This window comes from Haliaeetus leucocephalus, unplaced genomic scaffold, assembly GCF_000737465.1.
Source record: "Haliaeetus leucocephalus isolate CR32 unplaced genomic scaffold, Haliaeetus_leucocephalus-4.0 Scaffold273, whole genome shotgun sequence".
Classification (NCBI taxonomy): Eukaryota; Metazoa; Chordata; class Aves; order Accipitriformes; family Accipitridae; genus Haliaeetus; species Haliaeetus leucocephalus.
Genome location: NW_010972709.1, coordinates 946,396 through 962,784, shown reverse-complemented (window position 1 = coordinate 962,784; position 16,389 = coordinate 946,396). Strand labels below are relative to the sequence as shown.

The 16,389-nt window shown below is 58.9% G+C and overlaps 1 protein-coding gene across 1 annotated transcript in view; it reads right to left on the bottom strand.

Moving 5' to 3' along the window:
- NOL4L (nucleolar protein 4-like) overlaps nucleotides 1-16,389 on the bottom strand; it is a 43,404-nt gene that overhangs the window by 6,732 nt on the left and 20,283 nt on the right. The window contains exon 4 of the mRNA XM_010569379.1: nucleotides 10,724-10,865. Within this exon, the coding sequence (XP_010567681.1) occupies nucleotides 10,724-10,865 (142 nt within the window). The remainder of the gene's footprint in view (nucleotides 1-10,723; nucleotides 10,866-16,389) is intronic.

Sequence of the window (16,389 nt, the reverse complement as noted above, 5' to 3'; positions counted from 1 at the left end):
CGGAGAGGAAAGGGGCGAAGCACGGGGGGAGCCGCTTCCTGCGCGAGCGTGCGCCGGGCGGCGAACAAAGAAGCTGCCGGCAGCGAGGAGCAGATGGCGGTCCCCGCGCCCGGCCCGCGCGGCCGCAGGACAATGGGGTTGGGCCGCGGGACGGCCTCGGCACCGCGCCGACGGCTCCGGCCGCATGGTCCGAAGGTGTGCGGGCGCGGGGCGGCGGGACGGTGCCTGGCTGCTGCCACCCACCCTCCTCTTCCTCCTCCCCCCCCGCCAGCACCCGCTGGGAAACTTTAATGAGAGGCTCGGCAAGCGCTCCTGTGACCCTGCAGCAGCCCAGGACTTTGTATCCCTTAAAATAAACAGACTTGAGGACGCTCGGGCATCCAAGCCGACCGTGGGGGCTGGCCGGGGTTGCCACCGCGTGTCCCCAGCCACCCCGCCACGGGCGCCAGCGCTCGCTGCCCAGCCTCGCGCCTGCGCCAAGGCTGCTCCTGGCGCCACGAGCCCCTAAATTAAAAGGTCCCCACTCGAGCGACCCGCTCAGCAGAGCTCCCTCCCCCTCCTTTCCCTTGCGCTGATCCACTTATTCGTCTGAGCAATGACCAGAGCTGACCTAATCCCCAGGGTGGTGTTTATGTGCCGGGTGCTCCGGGCCAGCGGCAGGCGTCACCCTCCCCGGCATGGGGCTGGCTCCAGGCAGAAGTCCTTGCTCTTGGCCGGGGCCGAGCACCGGCTCTGTGTGCCGGAGAGTACGGGGCTCCAGGGGAGCTCAGCAGCCGGCACTACCGTGGGGCAACCCCCCAAGACCGGCTCTGGTCTCCCGTCCCCGTACCGCGGCGGCGGGGCTCTGGCAGGCTGCTGCAGCCCGGACCATGGCAGCAGGGCTTTGGCCATACCCGGAGGGGCAGGATGCTGGGGGCACCGCCACCTCCTGCCCCTGCACCCCCTCCTGTCCCAGGGCACTGGGGGTTTTGCTCTCCGGCACAGCTTGCCCGGCTCAGCTCCCGCACCAGCGCGTGCTCCTCGGGGCTCGCTGCCCCCCGCACACCTTGCCAGGACGGGCAGCCGGACCCACCGCCGGCGCTCTGTGCCCTCGGCACGGGTGCGGGAGCGGTGCCGGCTCTGCCGCGGCCCCGTGCAGCAGCAGGCAGGTGGCCGGGGGCGCGGAGGGCTCCCTGCCCCTGGGATGGCGGCTGTCCCTCCCCCTGCTCTGCTCTCCGCACCAGGCGAGACGGGGCTCCCAGAGGGAGGCTCCAGCCTCATCCAGTGATGCCTCTCGGAAGGATTAAGGAGAATTATTCCCATGCGCGGAGGCACGAGCCGCACGCCAGGCCCAGCCGTCAGCCCGGGCACAGCCACAGCAACAGCACCGTGCCGCGGGGCCAATCAGCGCCCGTCCCGCGGGCCGACGGCAGGGACCTCCTGCCGGCCCTTGGGGCGGCAGGCAGCCCCCGGCACAGCTGCCGGCACAGAGCAAGGGCCGAGGGCCCTCCGTGCCACAAAAGCCCTGCCAGACAAGGGGCACCAAGAGAGGCGTCACCTGGGAGAAGGCTGTGCAGGTGCCCTGAGCATCCCCAATCCGCCCCAGAAATCCCAAATCTGCCCTCGGCATCCTTGCGTTGCTCTGAGCATCCTCAACCTGCTCTGAGCATCCCCAATCTGCCTTAAGCACCCCCTACTCCGCCCTGGGCATCCTGCTCTGCCCTTGCCCAACCACCTCCAGCCTCCCTGTGGCTCCCAGCTCTGCCCCGGTCCCTGCAGCTCCCGTCCCCATTGGCAGTGCTGGTCCCACACCAGCAGCTCACACCGGGCAGGATCCTGGGGGTGAGGTCTGGACCCCCCAACTTCTCAATGTCTCAGGTTTTCTTTTGTGTTGCACAAAATGCGCACAGCAGCTGCAAATCAGGTTTCTACCTGACTCGGCTGCATTTACGAACCTTGGGTTTGCTACAGCCAAAACCTATTGAAAACAAAGAGGAAGACGTGTCTAGGAACCCGTCCAGGTGGAATAAGAAAATGAAACGGGAATCTAACATAAGGGACCAGCATCTACTGCAAGAACAATTTAGTTTAAACCAAGTATGAACGTAAGTAAATAATGAGGTCTGTAAACCCGCTAGCTACAGATAATTTTCTCATTTCTACCTTTTTACAGGTTATGCTCTCCCAGAAGCTCTGCGTATAAAGTGGCGGATTAATCTCAGTCTTGTGGGCTGAAAACCAGCCACAAATTCAGGTTGCTGAGGTCCTTGGGTCTGAATGGGGATGGCTTCAACCAGCTTAAAAACGCAGATGGGCTTGGGAGGGAGCACTGCACTCTCCTGGTTGGCGCGGATGGGACAGTGCCGGTGCTGGTGCCGGTGCCGGTGCCGCTCCATAGGCAGCTTCACTGGGGCATCTCCAGCCCACGGCCAGCCCCAAGCAGTGACTGGGGCACCCCACAGCGAAGCAGGACCTGGGGCAGAGGGAGCAGGAGCCTTCCCACCTGGCGTGCCAGCACCGGGTTTAGGCTCCTGCTCTGCCAACAGCAGCTGAGGCAGGACTCCGAGCAGCCGTGTTGGCCACGCTCCCAGAGAATCACCGTTTCGATAAAACCCACCAAACTTCTGAGCTCGGAGAGGTTTTCTGCAGACTCCCAGCAATCGCCCAAAACACACGTAACGAGCAGGGCTCTAGCAGCAGCAGGCAAGCAAGGCCAGGCTGCGCAGCCATGAATATATTCATTATCAACCAGCACGAGCCTGGTGAGCTCCCTGCTCGCGGCTGGAGCTTGGCTGCACGAGGAGCCCCTCTAATGAGGATAATTGGGAGCCCCCCTGCTCCACCCCCACGCCCTAATTGGAGCAGATGGAACTGTAAAAACAAAGTCACTTCTAACTGGTTTGATCTTTCAGTCGGAAAACAGAATATTTCGTTCTCCTGTTTAATCCCCTCGAGCCGAGGCTCCAGGGGCTGGAGGTGGAGGGGACCTCGGCGCTGCATGGGGGATGCCGGTGAGGCTGGAGAGCCCAACGGAGGCCGCCCGGCCCCGAGGCCCCCGAAGCACTGCCCTCCTCAGCACCACTGCGGAGGCCAGGCTGCGGCCAGGCTGGCGAGGAGGCCACGGGGAAGCCGCCTCGCGCCTCTGCGGCGGCCCCGGCATCTCCCTGGCGGTGCCCAGCCCGGGAGAGCGAGAAGCAAAATGGCTTCTTGGGCCGTGGTGTTGGGGGAGGAGGGGATCAGTCACTTATTAAATGAATTAATCAGGGCTCAGCGTTTTCATTTTGAAGAGGCTGCTGGATTATCCTTGATTTCTGTGGCGCTGGATTTGCGGAGATCAGGAGGGGAAGGGGCGATTTCCAACACCTGCTCCCCGGGAGATTTTTACGGCCGGGAAGTGGTTGGGTTTAACGTCTCTGTCGGTGAAGGCCACTGCACCGCTCTCCAAAGGCAGAGTTAAAGATGAATGGGGCAAATTGTTCCTCCTCCTGTCACATCTCCAGAGTGGAGACAAAACCTCTTTTGACTCAGAAAACAATGAGCTTATGTAAGAGCCAGCGGCCCACGGAAACCTCGCCGCAGCCCCGCACCACGCGGTGGGCCACGGCCGCCCGGCCCTGCCCGCGCCCCGCCGCAACGGGAGCCCCCGGCCGGCACCGGGGCGGCACTCCCTCGGCACTCCCTGCCTGCGCAGCCTCGGGCGCTGCGGCCGCCGCTAGGTCCCACCGGCAACCCTCGGTCCCCCGTGGACTGCCATGGAGCCACCAGCCGTGGCCCTGCCTGCCCGTGGCCGGCAGGGTGACGGCAGAGGTTGCTGCTCCAACCGGAGACTCGCCATCGTTACCGGGAAGGGATCGCCGCGTTTCCAGCCCACCGTGGCACCAGCACGGGCTGGAGCTGTATGCCCAGCCTGAGAGTGGCTGTCAGGAGGGCGCAGAGCATCCCACCGCCGCCTGCCTGGAACAACAGCCAGGAAGATGAAAAGTGCCATAAATTATTCACTCACAAAAGAGACGAGAAGGGGGAAGAAGGGGAGGAGGAAAGCCTGCGAGGAAGGGATACTTAATACAAATTAGAGAGACCAAGTGGGAACGGGGGCCCCATGGGGGGGCCACGGCTGGGCGGCAGCACCGCATTCATTAGGCGCAAGGGAGCGGCGCACCGGGGCTCCCGCACCCATGACCAGGCGGTAAGCGGCAGGAGAGGCCCCAGCCATGCCGGCTGCCATGGCCGCCCTGGCCTTGCACCGCTCACGTGGCCAGAGCACGAAGCCTGTTTTGTCCAGGTCCTGCCCGGCTGATTGCCTCCAAGATGCATAAGAAAGAAAAAAGAAATGTCGCTGGGGGCCACGGAGCGGTGGGACCAGCCAGTGTCCGGTTAAGGCGCTGTATTTCCTGTCTTCCTTCGTTAACACAAACCTTGTTCTGTCCCAGACAAAGTGTCCACCCTCTGCACTCCCTCCCTGGGTCCCTGCCTTCGACCAGAGCCCTCGACAAGCCAGACATCTGGCACAGCTGGACACAATGCGCGTCCGCAGGCAAGCTCAGCCGGACAAGGCAGTGCTGTGCGACCCGCTCCCCCTCCCTCAGCATGAAAGGTGCCCCCCGGTGCCATCTCCCCCCGGCTCTGCTGCCCAGCCCGAGGGAGCAGCTCCCTCCGGCACTGGGACCTCACCGTGCCGGCCCCACGACGGACATTTTCCCATGCACCAAAGCTTGGCAGCTCCCGCTGCAGAAAGCAGCCTCGCCACAAATGCGCTCTGTTGCTCGGTTCTCCCTTCTCCTCCTGACCTCGTCCCTCCCACCGCTGCTGCCCCGGCCACCTCGCTGCTCGAGGGGTGCCCGAGCCAGGAGCCGGCCCTCGCCCATGGCAGGGAAAGAGGTGGCGCAGACCAAGCCTCTCCTTGTGCCGCTGCCGCTGGCAGCCACCCGGATCCTGCTGCAGGGAGGGGACATGCCGTGGCCCCGCGCTGCCCGGGCACTGCCTCTCCCCACGCCAAACAAACGGGTTTGGTGGCTTCGGGCAGAATTCACGCCAAGCTGGTGCCTCCAGCGCAGGCCTGCCGCCAGAGAGACCCTGCTGCTCGCCCCCAGTCCTTTGGGCAAGACAGAGTGGGGACTGTATCCAAGCCACTGGACTCTGCACCCTTCCCAAGCAAGGGACAAGCTGCAGACCTCACCCTGCTGTCCCTGCTCACCCCTTCGGCTGGGGCTGCTCAAACTGGGGAGGAAGGTGGGGGGCACAGGTGGTGCTGGCTGCCCAGTAGCCTGGTGATCCCCTCTGCTCCAGACCAAGGAAGAGCCTCCCAAAACTGTTCCGTGCACCAGCCAGGAGGGAGCCCCGAGCCGCGTTCAATGTGACAGGCTGGGGAAGCCACCACGGCACCACAGCGTCCATGCCGCACTCCTCAGCCTTGCAGCAGGAAAGAACAGCTCTTCAAAAGACACCGAAAGGAGGGTGTTTATCACCGGTGAGGGCCTTTGCTCGGGAGGAGCAGACATGCCCCTGGAAGAGGTGACGGGGAATGGAGCCACCAGCCCAGAGGGCTCAGGCAAGGCAGGGATGCACTTGCTGACTTCTGCCACAGGAGCAGCACAGCGTGGGTACACCCGAGGGACAGAGGAAATATATGCCTAAGAAAAATAAGATAAGGTCACATCTAGCTGTTGTAAGGCCTGGATGCTGGTCCTAGTCTCGATTAGGCTCTGAGCTAGGGCTTCTGGGAGGGTGAAATCCAACACCAGTGCAAGAAACCCGGAAAACAGTGAGGATTTTGCAAGGGTCTCGGGGCTTGCAGACCACCTCTTGCAATGGCCAGCCGTCAGACGGCTGTCCATGCATCTCCCGGGCCTTCCCTGCGGCTGGCAAAGATGCGTTTGTGTTCACCTGGAGTAGGGATGGGGCCGGCTGAAGAAAGCCCCAGTGGCACAGGAGAACTGGGAACTGCGCAACACCCAATGCTACCCGCGGTAAGTGACCCTGCTATGGTGAAGTGAAGAGGGTGCCATCGTCCCGCGGTCGGGTACCAGCTGTCGAGGAGGTGCAGGTGTGGAGCAGGGCGTCATGACTGCCCTGAAGATGGAGCATGGCGTGAAGCTGGTGTGTTTGGAGTCCTGCAGGCAGGAGCTGAGCTCGCTGTGCAGGCACGGGCCTGGCTTCTGGTCTGCACTTGACAAGAGGGCTGCTCTCCTCCCCAGAAAGCACTCTGCAAGGTCGGTAGTTTGGGGAACCTGGTGATGTGCAGCACATCGTGGGCATCTCGCCAAATAACAGCGGCGTGACCTGGAGCTGTGGGATGCCTGCCATACCAGAAGAGAGACTGCTCTGCTGGGGACAGCTCCGTGCTGTCCCTGCTGGTCCCAGGGCAGGGCGTCCAGAGGAGCGACGTGCCCTACCCGCTCCTGGGACAGCATCCTGAAATAACACCTGCCTGCATGTCCTTGAGGTCCTTCCTTTGGAGCACTCCTGAGGGATGTCCCCAACACCAGGGAGCCTTCCCAGCCAGCTGCCTCGAGGGATGCCCCCAAGGAGCACGTGCCTTCACAGTTAAGCAGGTTAAGAAAGTCCTTTCTCCAAGGTCTGGATTAGCCACTGCTGCTCCAGGCAGAATGGGCTCAGCGGGGACGCTGCCAGTCAAGTGAAGACTGCACGCAGGGACCTCAGCTGGAAGGGGATCTGACCCAACACGGTGCCATGAAGCAACCCTATGCCCCCCATGCAGGGAAAGCAGATCTTATACCCAGGAGCTTTCCCTGCTCTTCAGAAGGACCAGGCGGGATGGGCTGAGGAGCAGCAACCCCTGTCCATGGGCTGAGCACTGTTCCTAGGCGATGGAGCAGGATGTATGGCCAGGGACGAGGCAAGATGTATCCTATTAGCAGGCAAGACAGAGGTGTCTTCTACATTAGTTCAAGGGCTTTGCCATGTCACATACACTGCGGTTTTGGGGGTCTGCCTCCTGTTTTCTTTTCAAGGGCACTGCACTCACCAGCTGGTGACACCATCCCTGTGGTGGGACACCCCACTCAGCCCCATGCACCAGACCAAACTGGGAGGTTTTGTAATGCTGCGCTCGCCTGTGGATGCAGACGGGCTCTGAAGATGGACAGACTCCAGCTGAAACTGCTGCAGCAAGACAGGGCCAGGCACCGGGACCTGCTCTCAGGTGGGAGTGGGTACAGGACCCCTTCAGGGATGGTGACAGGCTCAGGGGACAGCGAGACAGCGTAGCATTCAGGGTGACTTTGCTCCGAACGCGTGTTGGCTCCCACAGACGTGTCCCTCCAGGATGTCCTGCACAATAGCTCCGCTTCAGCAGCAAAGAGTTTGTGTTGATCTTGCTGTCGCTTTGGGTAGCCGCCGGCTTCCTGCGGGCACGTACGCTGTGAGCAACATCCGACGGGGAAGGGATGTTGCAGGGAGCTTCACGTTTTCCGTGCTGGGGCCCACAGGATGAGTAACAAAGGAAAATGGAAGGAGCGAGTGTGTGCGCGTCGGCATTGCTGCTCAGAGCTGGCTGGTGTGTCCTGCATCCCGCCGTGCGCCCGCCAACCCAGCAGGAACCCCAGCTCTGCTGCTGATGCTCTCCCAGTGGTGCCTTCTCTGTCCCTTACCCACCGAAGTCATTAGGTCTAATTTGTTCTCCCTGCTGTTCCAAGGGCTGACGCTGGTTGCAGCACGGCTATACTGGGCCAAGGTTTCTGGGCACGGAGACAAAAGGTGGTGTTGGCTTTTGTCCTAGCTGCTTTTTAGCTCTCTGCAGATTTAGCAGATACCTGTGTATCAAAGCATGGGACAACAGTTCCCTGCTCTCCCGCCTCTCTGGATTTCATACCGCTCTGCTCATCTGCCATAGGAGAGCACTCGCTCCTCCCAGGCCTCCGAAAGACCTGGAGTTGGTGCTTCGGTACTTTAAACAAGACTTTTTTTTAACAAGCATGTCAGACGATATTGCTCTCCTACTAGGCAACTCTTCATTAAAACTTTATACTTTAGGAAGCCTTTCACAGAAGACACACTCCAAGCATCCCTCCTGTTGGACTGCAGCAGGTGGGAGCAATTCAGTAACTCAAAAGGATTTCCAGAGGGAGGAGACTACTGAGTCCTGAACAAGCTCCAGATCGAAGGAGGCAGCATGTGACCAGACCCCTCTGCAGCACCGGGACACTCGGAGCTGAGCCCAGCCAGGCTGCAGGGGAGGCACGGGGCTCACTGTGGCACTGGCCAGATCTCCCACAGCTGGTGGAAGAAGGCTGGGGCTCTGCAGGGCTGCTGTGGGGCACGGTGGACAGTTGAGCGCAGGAGACGTGGATAAACATCCAGTTTTGGCATGGAGTACTTTAACCAGAGCCCTTGGGCTGCCCTGGCACGAGCACTCTGCACAGGGCACCCTGGCCAGCTGGACTCCAAGGAGGGTGCAGTTCACACAGGCTGGTTACTCACATTTATATGATTTCCTTGGGAAAGTCTTGCATGTACACAGCCTTAGCAAGCCAGTGTGAACCCAGTAAAACACATTTGCTTCCAAAAAAAAGGGCTTTCATTGACAGAAGCACCAACCCAGATTGGATTGACAGAAGAGGAAACTGAAGAGTGCTCAACACTGATTCAGGCACATTCCCTTCCCCACGCCAGTAATTTGCCTCTCCTCTCATGACACACTCCTTCTCTGCTCCGTGCACCTCCTCTCCTCTAACCACTTGCTGCCCACCTGGGTCACTCCATCGCCCTTCTTCCCTTCCCAGCCTCGTGCGTGTTGCAGTCCTGGGTGGGAGCGTTGGGTTTGGCAGAAGGACTGACACAAGGCCTTTCGCCCCATTAGCCTGTATTTTAGAGCTCCAATACAGGACACTGACATTCACCACAGTGACAAAACCTCTTTTCACTCCCATAAAATGCCCCCTGAAGTATGACAGCCTGATGGAAATCCCAGTCCCTGGCTTCTTCTTGATGGGTCTCATTAGTAACCCTGGGCTCAGCTTGCTTACTCTTCGACTCCATCACTTCTGATCTGCCAAAGGTTTAGCCTTCTGATACCGCAGGGACAGCCTGCGACACTTGCATTCCTCACAGAAAGGAAGGTACCATTTGTGCCTTATTGCTCACCTCTGAACCTTACAAAAGAAATAAAAGGAGCCAAGAAGGGCCCCAAAGAGGACACCTGCTTCTGAAGAAAAACCACAGGGCATGAAAAACTGGAAGCATTTCCTAAGAGGGCAGAGAGAGAGAGGGAGGATTTAGCTTTAGTGAGAACATCTTGGTTTGCCTAAATATGTGAGTCCCTTATTAAATTACTGTCCTGTTGAATAATAGTGTTCAGCAAAGGGATCAAAACCGTGTCATTCTAGATTGTAAATGAGACTTGGGAATTCAGTGGTGAGGGATAAGCCACAAACCTGGAATGTCCCGATGGGAAAGTAGCAAAGTACAGGGGGTACGGAGAGACCCGGCCAGGCCACAGGTATGAGAGGCAGCGCTCGCTCGGGACGGAGGTTGCAGCCTGGTCCCGAAGAGCCAAAAGCTTCTGATGCAAGCAGCTGTGCTACCACTGAAACACCCTTCCTCCTGGCATGGGCACAGCCCCACTGCCAGGCGCTGTACAAGCAGAAGTGCCGCTGCCCGTCCCGCCGGACGGGGACATGGTTTAGCACTGGCAGGTTTCACATCCTCACCAAGGCTGCCTGACTCTGGGGCTGGTGCTAGTTAGTTAAAGCCAGCTGTTTCTCTAAACTGCACATTTGCAATAGAAACTGAAGTGCCACAAGGTGCTGGACTGAAGAGAGCAGTGTCCCTGCTGTCCCTACTGTCCCTGCTGTCCCTGCCACTGGCCACACAAGCAGCTAAAAGCCACCCCAGGGAAATCTGCCAGCACAAAAGCCCTTTCTTTCCTCTGGGGTGCTTTTCCAGTCCCCTTTTTCTTAAAGCAGCACCAACCCAGCCCGGGTTGTTCCTCAACTCCTCCGCTCCCTTCCCGCTCTCCCAGCAGCAGCCAGGCTGGGGACAATGAGGGATTCAACCTCTTGAGCAAAAGCCAGTAACAGTCCAACCACTGAAGCCTTCCAAGCATCACGGAGATGAACTCTGACCCAAACTCATACTTCTACCATTTATTTACTTGCTCTTTTACTTTAAACTAGCATGTTTCACAGAAGTAACACACCACTTCTCTGCACCAAACACTTCCTCCCACCCAGCCCTTGTGTGCCACCTTCACCCCTTTCAACCCCCTGCCCTGAGTGAGAGGACACCCAAGTCCACCCCGCACTCCCATCAGTATCAGCTATTGCAGATTACACATTTCTCGCCCAGGGGATCCAAGACGCTGTCTAAGGTGCAGGTTTCCAAGCTTGGAAAGCTGCGACCTGTATTGCGAAGCCTTGGCATCCTTCCTGCAGCGGGGCAGCGCACAGCCCGTGCTTCAGGACTAACTGGGCTCTCCTTGTCACACCAGGGGAACTACAACCTGATGCCTTAGGAGAGGATTTGGTGACCTCTTGCTGGAGGAGCTGGGAGCCAGATCCCCGCACAAGGACCATCAGCTCTGAGCTGGACAGGGCCCTGGCTGAGCAGGAACCCAGAAGCTAAATGGGAAGGACTGGGAGTCGGTACTGCTTCAAAGCCTGTGCTGATATGAAATCCATCCTACAGGTGGGACACCTGATCAGAAAGGACTGGTTAATGTTTAATAAGTGACAAAACCATCCTGTGGTAGAGGCGCAGAGCGCTTCCCACCCCCTGGGGCACTCACCGTCCTCGTGGCCGTGCAGGTTCTGTGGGCTGCGCATGCTCTCGTCCTGGCTGGGGCTCAGGCTGGAGTTCAGGTGCTGGTCAGCTGAGATCCATGTGGAGTCGTTCATATCAAAGTCCTCGCTGCTCACCGATGTCTCATCCTGGAGGCAAGCAGGAAAGGGTTAACTCACTGAGCTATTTTCTTCCCTCTCTCTGGCTTTAACATCTCCTCACCACGCAACCCTTCCTAAAAACAATTCGGTCGGCAGCTCCTGCCCCCCACGAGCGCTTGCTGGCCCCTCGGCGCTCCCCAAGGCCACGGCGAGCAGCCCTTCCCTCCGCTGGGCTAGGTGGCTGCCCCAGCGGGGATGGCCGGGCTCTGCTTCCTGCCTGAAGACGTGCCTGAGCAATGGCACTGTCTCTAATTGAGGACAATTAGAAAGAGCTCGCATCCTGTAGGAGCGGATGGCGGAGCCCTGGAGTTTACCCTTTAATCTCCATCCACCCCAGCGTGTTTCTGGCGAGGCAGCGGCGCGTGGGAGCCGAGGACGGGTGCAACTCCATTGAAATGGCTCCGTAAAACATCTCGGACTTTTCTGAGGTCAAATCATCTGCTGCAACAGGAATCACCAGAAGACTGGCACCAGCAGGGAGTGGCTGGTGGGGCAGATCTGGATAGTGGCACCGGTCCCCACAGACCTGCACTGCCTGATGCTGCAGAGGAGGCTCCTGGAGCACAGCCCAGAGGGACGGCTCCTCCAGCTCTCTCCGAAGGGATATCGCCTCTGTACCCTGATCAAAAATGACAACACACACCTTGGGAAGGGGCTGGGGGAGTGAGGTCCCTGGCGAGGCAAGGAAACCCCAGCTCAGGCCGGGGAGCCCGGCCAGCCGCCTGCTCCCCAATGGCATAGATGACATTCCTCTCTCCCACTCCTGCAGCTGAAAGGACATTTTCTCTCTCCCTCTCTCTCCCTTCTCGCTAACCTTTACAGTACTTCGAGACACAGCCCTTGGATCGCTTCCAGCGCCGGAAAGGTCAGCCACAGGATTTCAAAACCATCATCATAAAGGCAGCACTGAGATCCTGAATGAGAGGAGGGGCTGCAGGACCTCCCCGGGCTGAACTCTCCAAACACGCAGCTTGGGAGGAAGCAGATACGTGTTCCCGTATGAACACGGTCCTGCTGGCGATCCCTTTATCTGCCTTCCTCTGCCCGCTCCCCTCCCAAAGCAACGGGCAGAGACCGCATCCAGAGGCCTGGGGTGCAGGGGAACACCGAAAACGTTTCCAGAACCGCTTTCAACTGCGCTTTCCTTTGATTGAAACATTTCAAAGGCTTGTAAACTCTCTGCTCTTATTTTTTTTTCCCTCCCCCGGTCCTGAGATAAAATACAATCCCTGCTCCCTTTCCGTGTAAGAAGCAATTGGCAAGCGCCCCTCCAACCTACGCCTGCGCCTCATAAAAACTGCCCTGTCTGGCCGCCGCTGGCTGACAGTTTTTATTGTGAACAAACAAATGTCTTTAAAGACAGGTTTGTGCTTTTCCTCCCCACTCCTCGTCCCTGCAGACACATCTGCTGGCTCGGGGCTCGCTGCCGCCCCCAGCCTGCTCCCTCCATGTGCCTCCCGGGGAGTTTCCTGGAATTTACAGCTTGTTAAACCCTGCACGAACCAACGGATGGACGGATGGGACTCAGCAGCCCCCTGCACGCCCACCAACGGAACGGGGACACCCTGACCCCCAGACCCACCTGTGCTGCCAGCCAGGTCCCCCCGTGCAGCCCCCCCAGTGCCCAGGTCCAGCAGACCAAGAGAGGGGGGGGAGGCAGGGGGGAGGCATGGCGTCCCCTGGCTCTGCACAGCACCGCTGCCATGCCAGCCACGAAGCAATCCTGCCTCTCCAGAAACTCCATCTTGTACGTACAGGAACAGAACTGCAAAGGTCTCCCTGTTGCAAACTATAAATAGTCTCTTTATTGTAAGCATTTGCAGGGAGGCAGCCACCCTAATATCTGGCCTTCTTCACAAGGCTTACTCCAGATTACTGTCAGAGCTTAAGAGACAAACGCAAATGCCAAGGTCCTTGCTGCCCACAGTCTCTCACCTGTCTGGTGAGGAGGAGGAGCCCTGGGAGCAACCCACAATTTTTTTCGGAAAGCGTCTGGCTCAGGCATGGCGTCTGCGGGGCTCAGCTGCAGAAGACGCCCAGCCTCGGCACCCAAATCACAACCCGGGAGGCATCATGCTCTCCATGCGCTCACACATGGTGGAAAAGAGGTGACATGCAGGATGCCTCGCATGCGCATGCTATGTAAAGTGCTTTATAAATGTGTACAATTCTCTCGAGGTGCAATAACATTCGCCTATTATTAGAAATACTCTGGGTATCAAACCAGAAACTGATAAGCTATAAATGACTCAAGTCAAACAAGGCCATCACACGTTCACCAGTCCAGGATCCAGCCACCAGCAGAAAGAGCAGGTTGCTGCTGTGGGACCTTGCCGGGCAGCCCCGTCCCCACGTCCACAGTGTCACCCCCTACTTTCCAGCCAGAGTTTTCCTCTTTCCAGCACTAATACCCTTGGCCAAAACACCAACGGGACAAACTTCCCAGCAGCGCACAGCTCCCGCAGCACAGCCCGCCCCAGGGGAACGCAAAGCTGACCATGCAGGCGGCATCGCGTGAACCCTTCGCAGCAGCGAGGAACGGCCAAAGCCGGCGGTGGGAACTGCCGAGAGAGCATCTGCTGCCTGCTGGCTTGGGGCAGCCCCCGCAGCTCTGCCCACGCCATGGTGCCCCTGGAGCTCCTCACACCTTTGTGCCTCTTCCCTAAAGTGCAAGAGAAAGGCCCCGACCTCGAGCACGGCTTTGGCCATCCCCATCACTGCGGCTCTGGCATCCTCTGCTGCCACTCAGCTCACTGGGACACCAGAGGCCACCAGCAAGCTCCGTCCTCAGGACACCCCTTGGAGACCAAAGGCTGAGCGTTGTGACCTCCTCATGCTGCCCGTCAGTGCCAGTGGCAACTGCTGGCACTGGCCCACTCACGCCAGGGACAGTCCCAGGGATGGGAAGCCCCGGCAGCAACACCCGGAGCACCGGCTGCCCAGCCACAGCCCAGGAGCAGCCCCATTTCAGTCGGCTGGAGCGGAGGGACAGCAGCACAGCACACACGCTGGCGTCAAAACACAGGACACCAGAATGGGATCAACATTTCTGGCTGGGTGGGCAGCTCTGAATTTCCCCTGGATGCCAATAACCTGGCTGAAGGCTGAGCCTCAAAGTGGGCTCCATCACCCAGCCAAACAAGGAAGCGTTTCTCAACAGCAGCAACAGCTACAACTCGGAGCAATACGGTAAATCTAATCTACCCTTCCACCCTCTTTTGGCTTGCAAGTCAGGCAGCTCATTCTTTTTCCTCTCTGGGTTCTCAGGAGAATTCTCCCTGCTAATTTCTTCTTTCCTGTAAACAAACTTCAAATGAAACTTTCATTAGAAAACCGAGCGCAATCCATTACCAGTGCCTGTCTCAGGACCAGCTGCCTTTTCCCCAGTTCCACGCCACTCATGGCAGAGATGGAAGTGACAGTGGCTGCCCCAACCAGCCAGCCCAGAGCCAAACCCCAAGCCCCGGCACTGCCGCTGCCGCCCTCCTCCTTCCTGCCTTTCCCAGCTCCCCGGAGAGATCTCCTCACCCCACAGTAAAGTCCCATCGCTTTGTTTCCAACGTTCAAGGGATTGAGCGATCAAGGGTCAGGCAATGTGCATGCAACTCCTCTTCTGCAAGGGGAAGTCGGATCCTGCTGGTGCATTCACAGGCCACACCCAAACATCGGAGCAGGGCTCCCGCCACCGCACGGGGTTTGGAAAACAACATCCTTGCTCCTCTCCTTATCTACAGTCCAACATTCACAGCTGCTCTGCAGACACTGGCAGCCAATATTTTCTAACTGGCAAAGGCAGACACTGATATGTGCAGGACTCACACTCTGCCTTTCTGTCCCACTTTCCATTCACCGATCTTTGAGCACCGCGCGTGCACGCATCCGCTGAGCCTCACAACTTCCCTCCGAGTTATAAAAGTATTCTTCCTATTATAGAGCTGGAAACCCCAGGTACTGACAGCCGCCCTGGCTGGTCCAAGAACACAGCGAGTCGCTGGCAGATCCAGGAACATAATCAAGATCTCCGGACTGCAAGGCTTTAACTGCTAGACAATGTTTCTTCCCTGGCGGCTCTCCTTCCTGGAGAACAACCTCCCATAGCGTGAGCTGGAACAGGGCAGGGGGGGAAGCTACTCTTATAACCGTATCTCGTAAATATATGCAAGGCTATCGGTAACCTGCTTATTTTACAGCCAGGCTCAGTTTCTCGGGGACTGCCTCGCAAGTCTCTCTCCAGTCATTTACATGCTGTGCCTCACGCTTAATATTCCAGGCTCCGAGTCTCAGGACGGTTTATTTTCTCTCTTTGAGTCCTTTTATTTTAAAACGTGTCCTTTCACGCCACAGCCTACTATCCCGATGGGATTTCCTTCCGCGGAGCAGGAACCGAGGCTGTGTGCCGTGCAACCTCCCCAGCGCGCAGCCACGCTCAGCTTCCCACCAGAAGCAGCCGTGTTTTTAGAGTCAACAAAAGGCAACGCGTGACTGCCAGCCCCCGGAGCTGCTCCACCGCCGTGCCAGCCACGACCTGCCCGGCACAGGCAGCCCCCAGGCCTGCCAAACCTGGCCGGGACAGAGCACCTCCCGCCGTGACCCGCGGCAGCAGCTTGGTGCTCGGGGACGAGCTCTCAGGAAGGCAGCCTCATCTCCGTCTCAGCCACTGTTTAAACCCGGCCCTCTGAGCATGCCAAGAAGGTATTGAACCAGATTTGACCCTAACTTAACCAGTTCAGCGCAGAGAAAGGCTTACTAATGGAAGATAAAACACTCCAGGTCAAAGATTGATACTGCAGCCACAAATACTGTGGTGGTCATTGCTTCAAAGAGCCCGAGGAGCCTTAAAGCACAAGGGTGTACGCTGGCTGTGAGCTGTGACTGTGCTGCCTACTCGGCTGTGCAATTCACACACCAAACAGAACATCCCCAGCGCTCTTTGTCAGGTCACTTACGTCCTCATTTGCTGCAGTTTCTGCCGATTTCTACAGGACGCGGCAAAACCGAGTATTTGTTAGTTCCCAAAAACGGGCAAAGGAGTTCATTTAAAAGGCAAATGGAAGAGGAAGGGAGGATCGGCACCTCCTCCCCCCTCCCCCTTCTCTAAGAGCTCTCCTTCTGGGAACACCACCCCCCCCAGGAGCGTTCCCACCGCCCCAAAGTGGAGGGATGCTGCGCAGGGTGAAGCAGCCGGCAGCCCCTTCCCGCAGCCGCTCCCCCCGCGCTCCTGCTGTTCAGCGGGGAGGTGCTGAACGCGGGGGCCGCCGGGACGGGGGACCCGACCCCGTCCGTCCGTCCGTCCGTCCGTCCCCGGTGCCCCGCACCCGCCTGCCCAGCACCTGAACTTGCTGCCAGCCGGGCAGGCGTTTGCCGTTCCACGCGAGGCGGGGATGGTGTCTTGAGACCCGTAAACCGCACTTTGCTCTGCCACCAGCACCGGGAAACGGGGGCTGGGGGTGGGGGGCTGGCTTTGGAGGAGGGGGCCGAGCGGAGCAGCACTGCGGGCTGAGCGGCCGGGGGT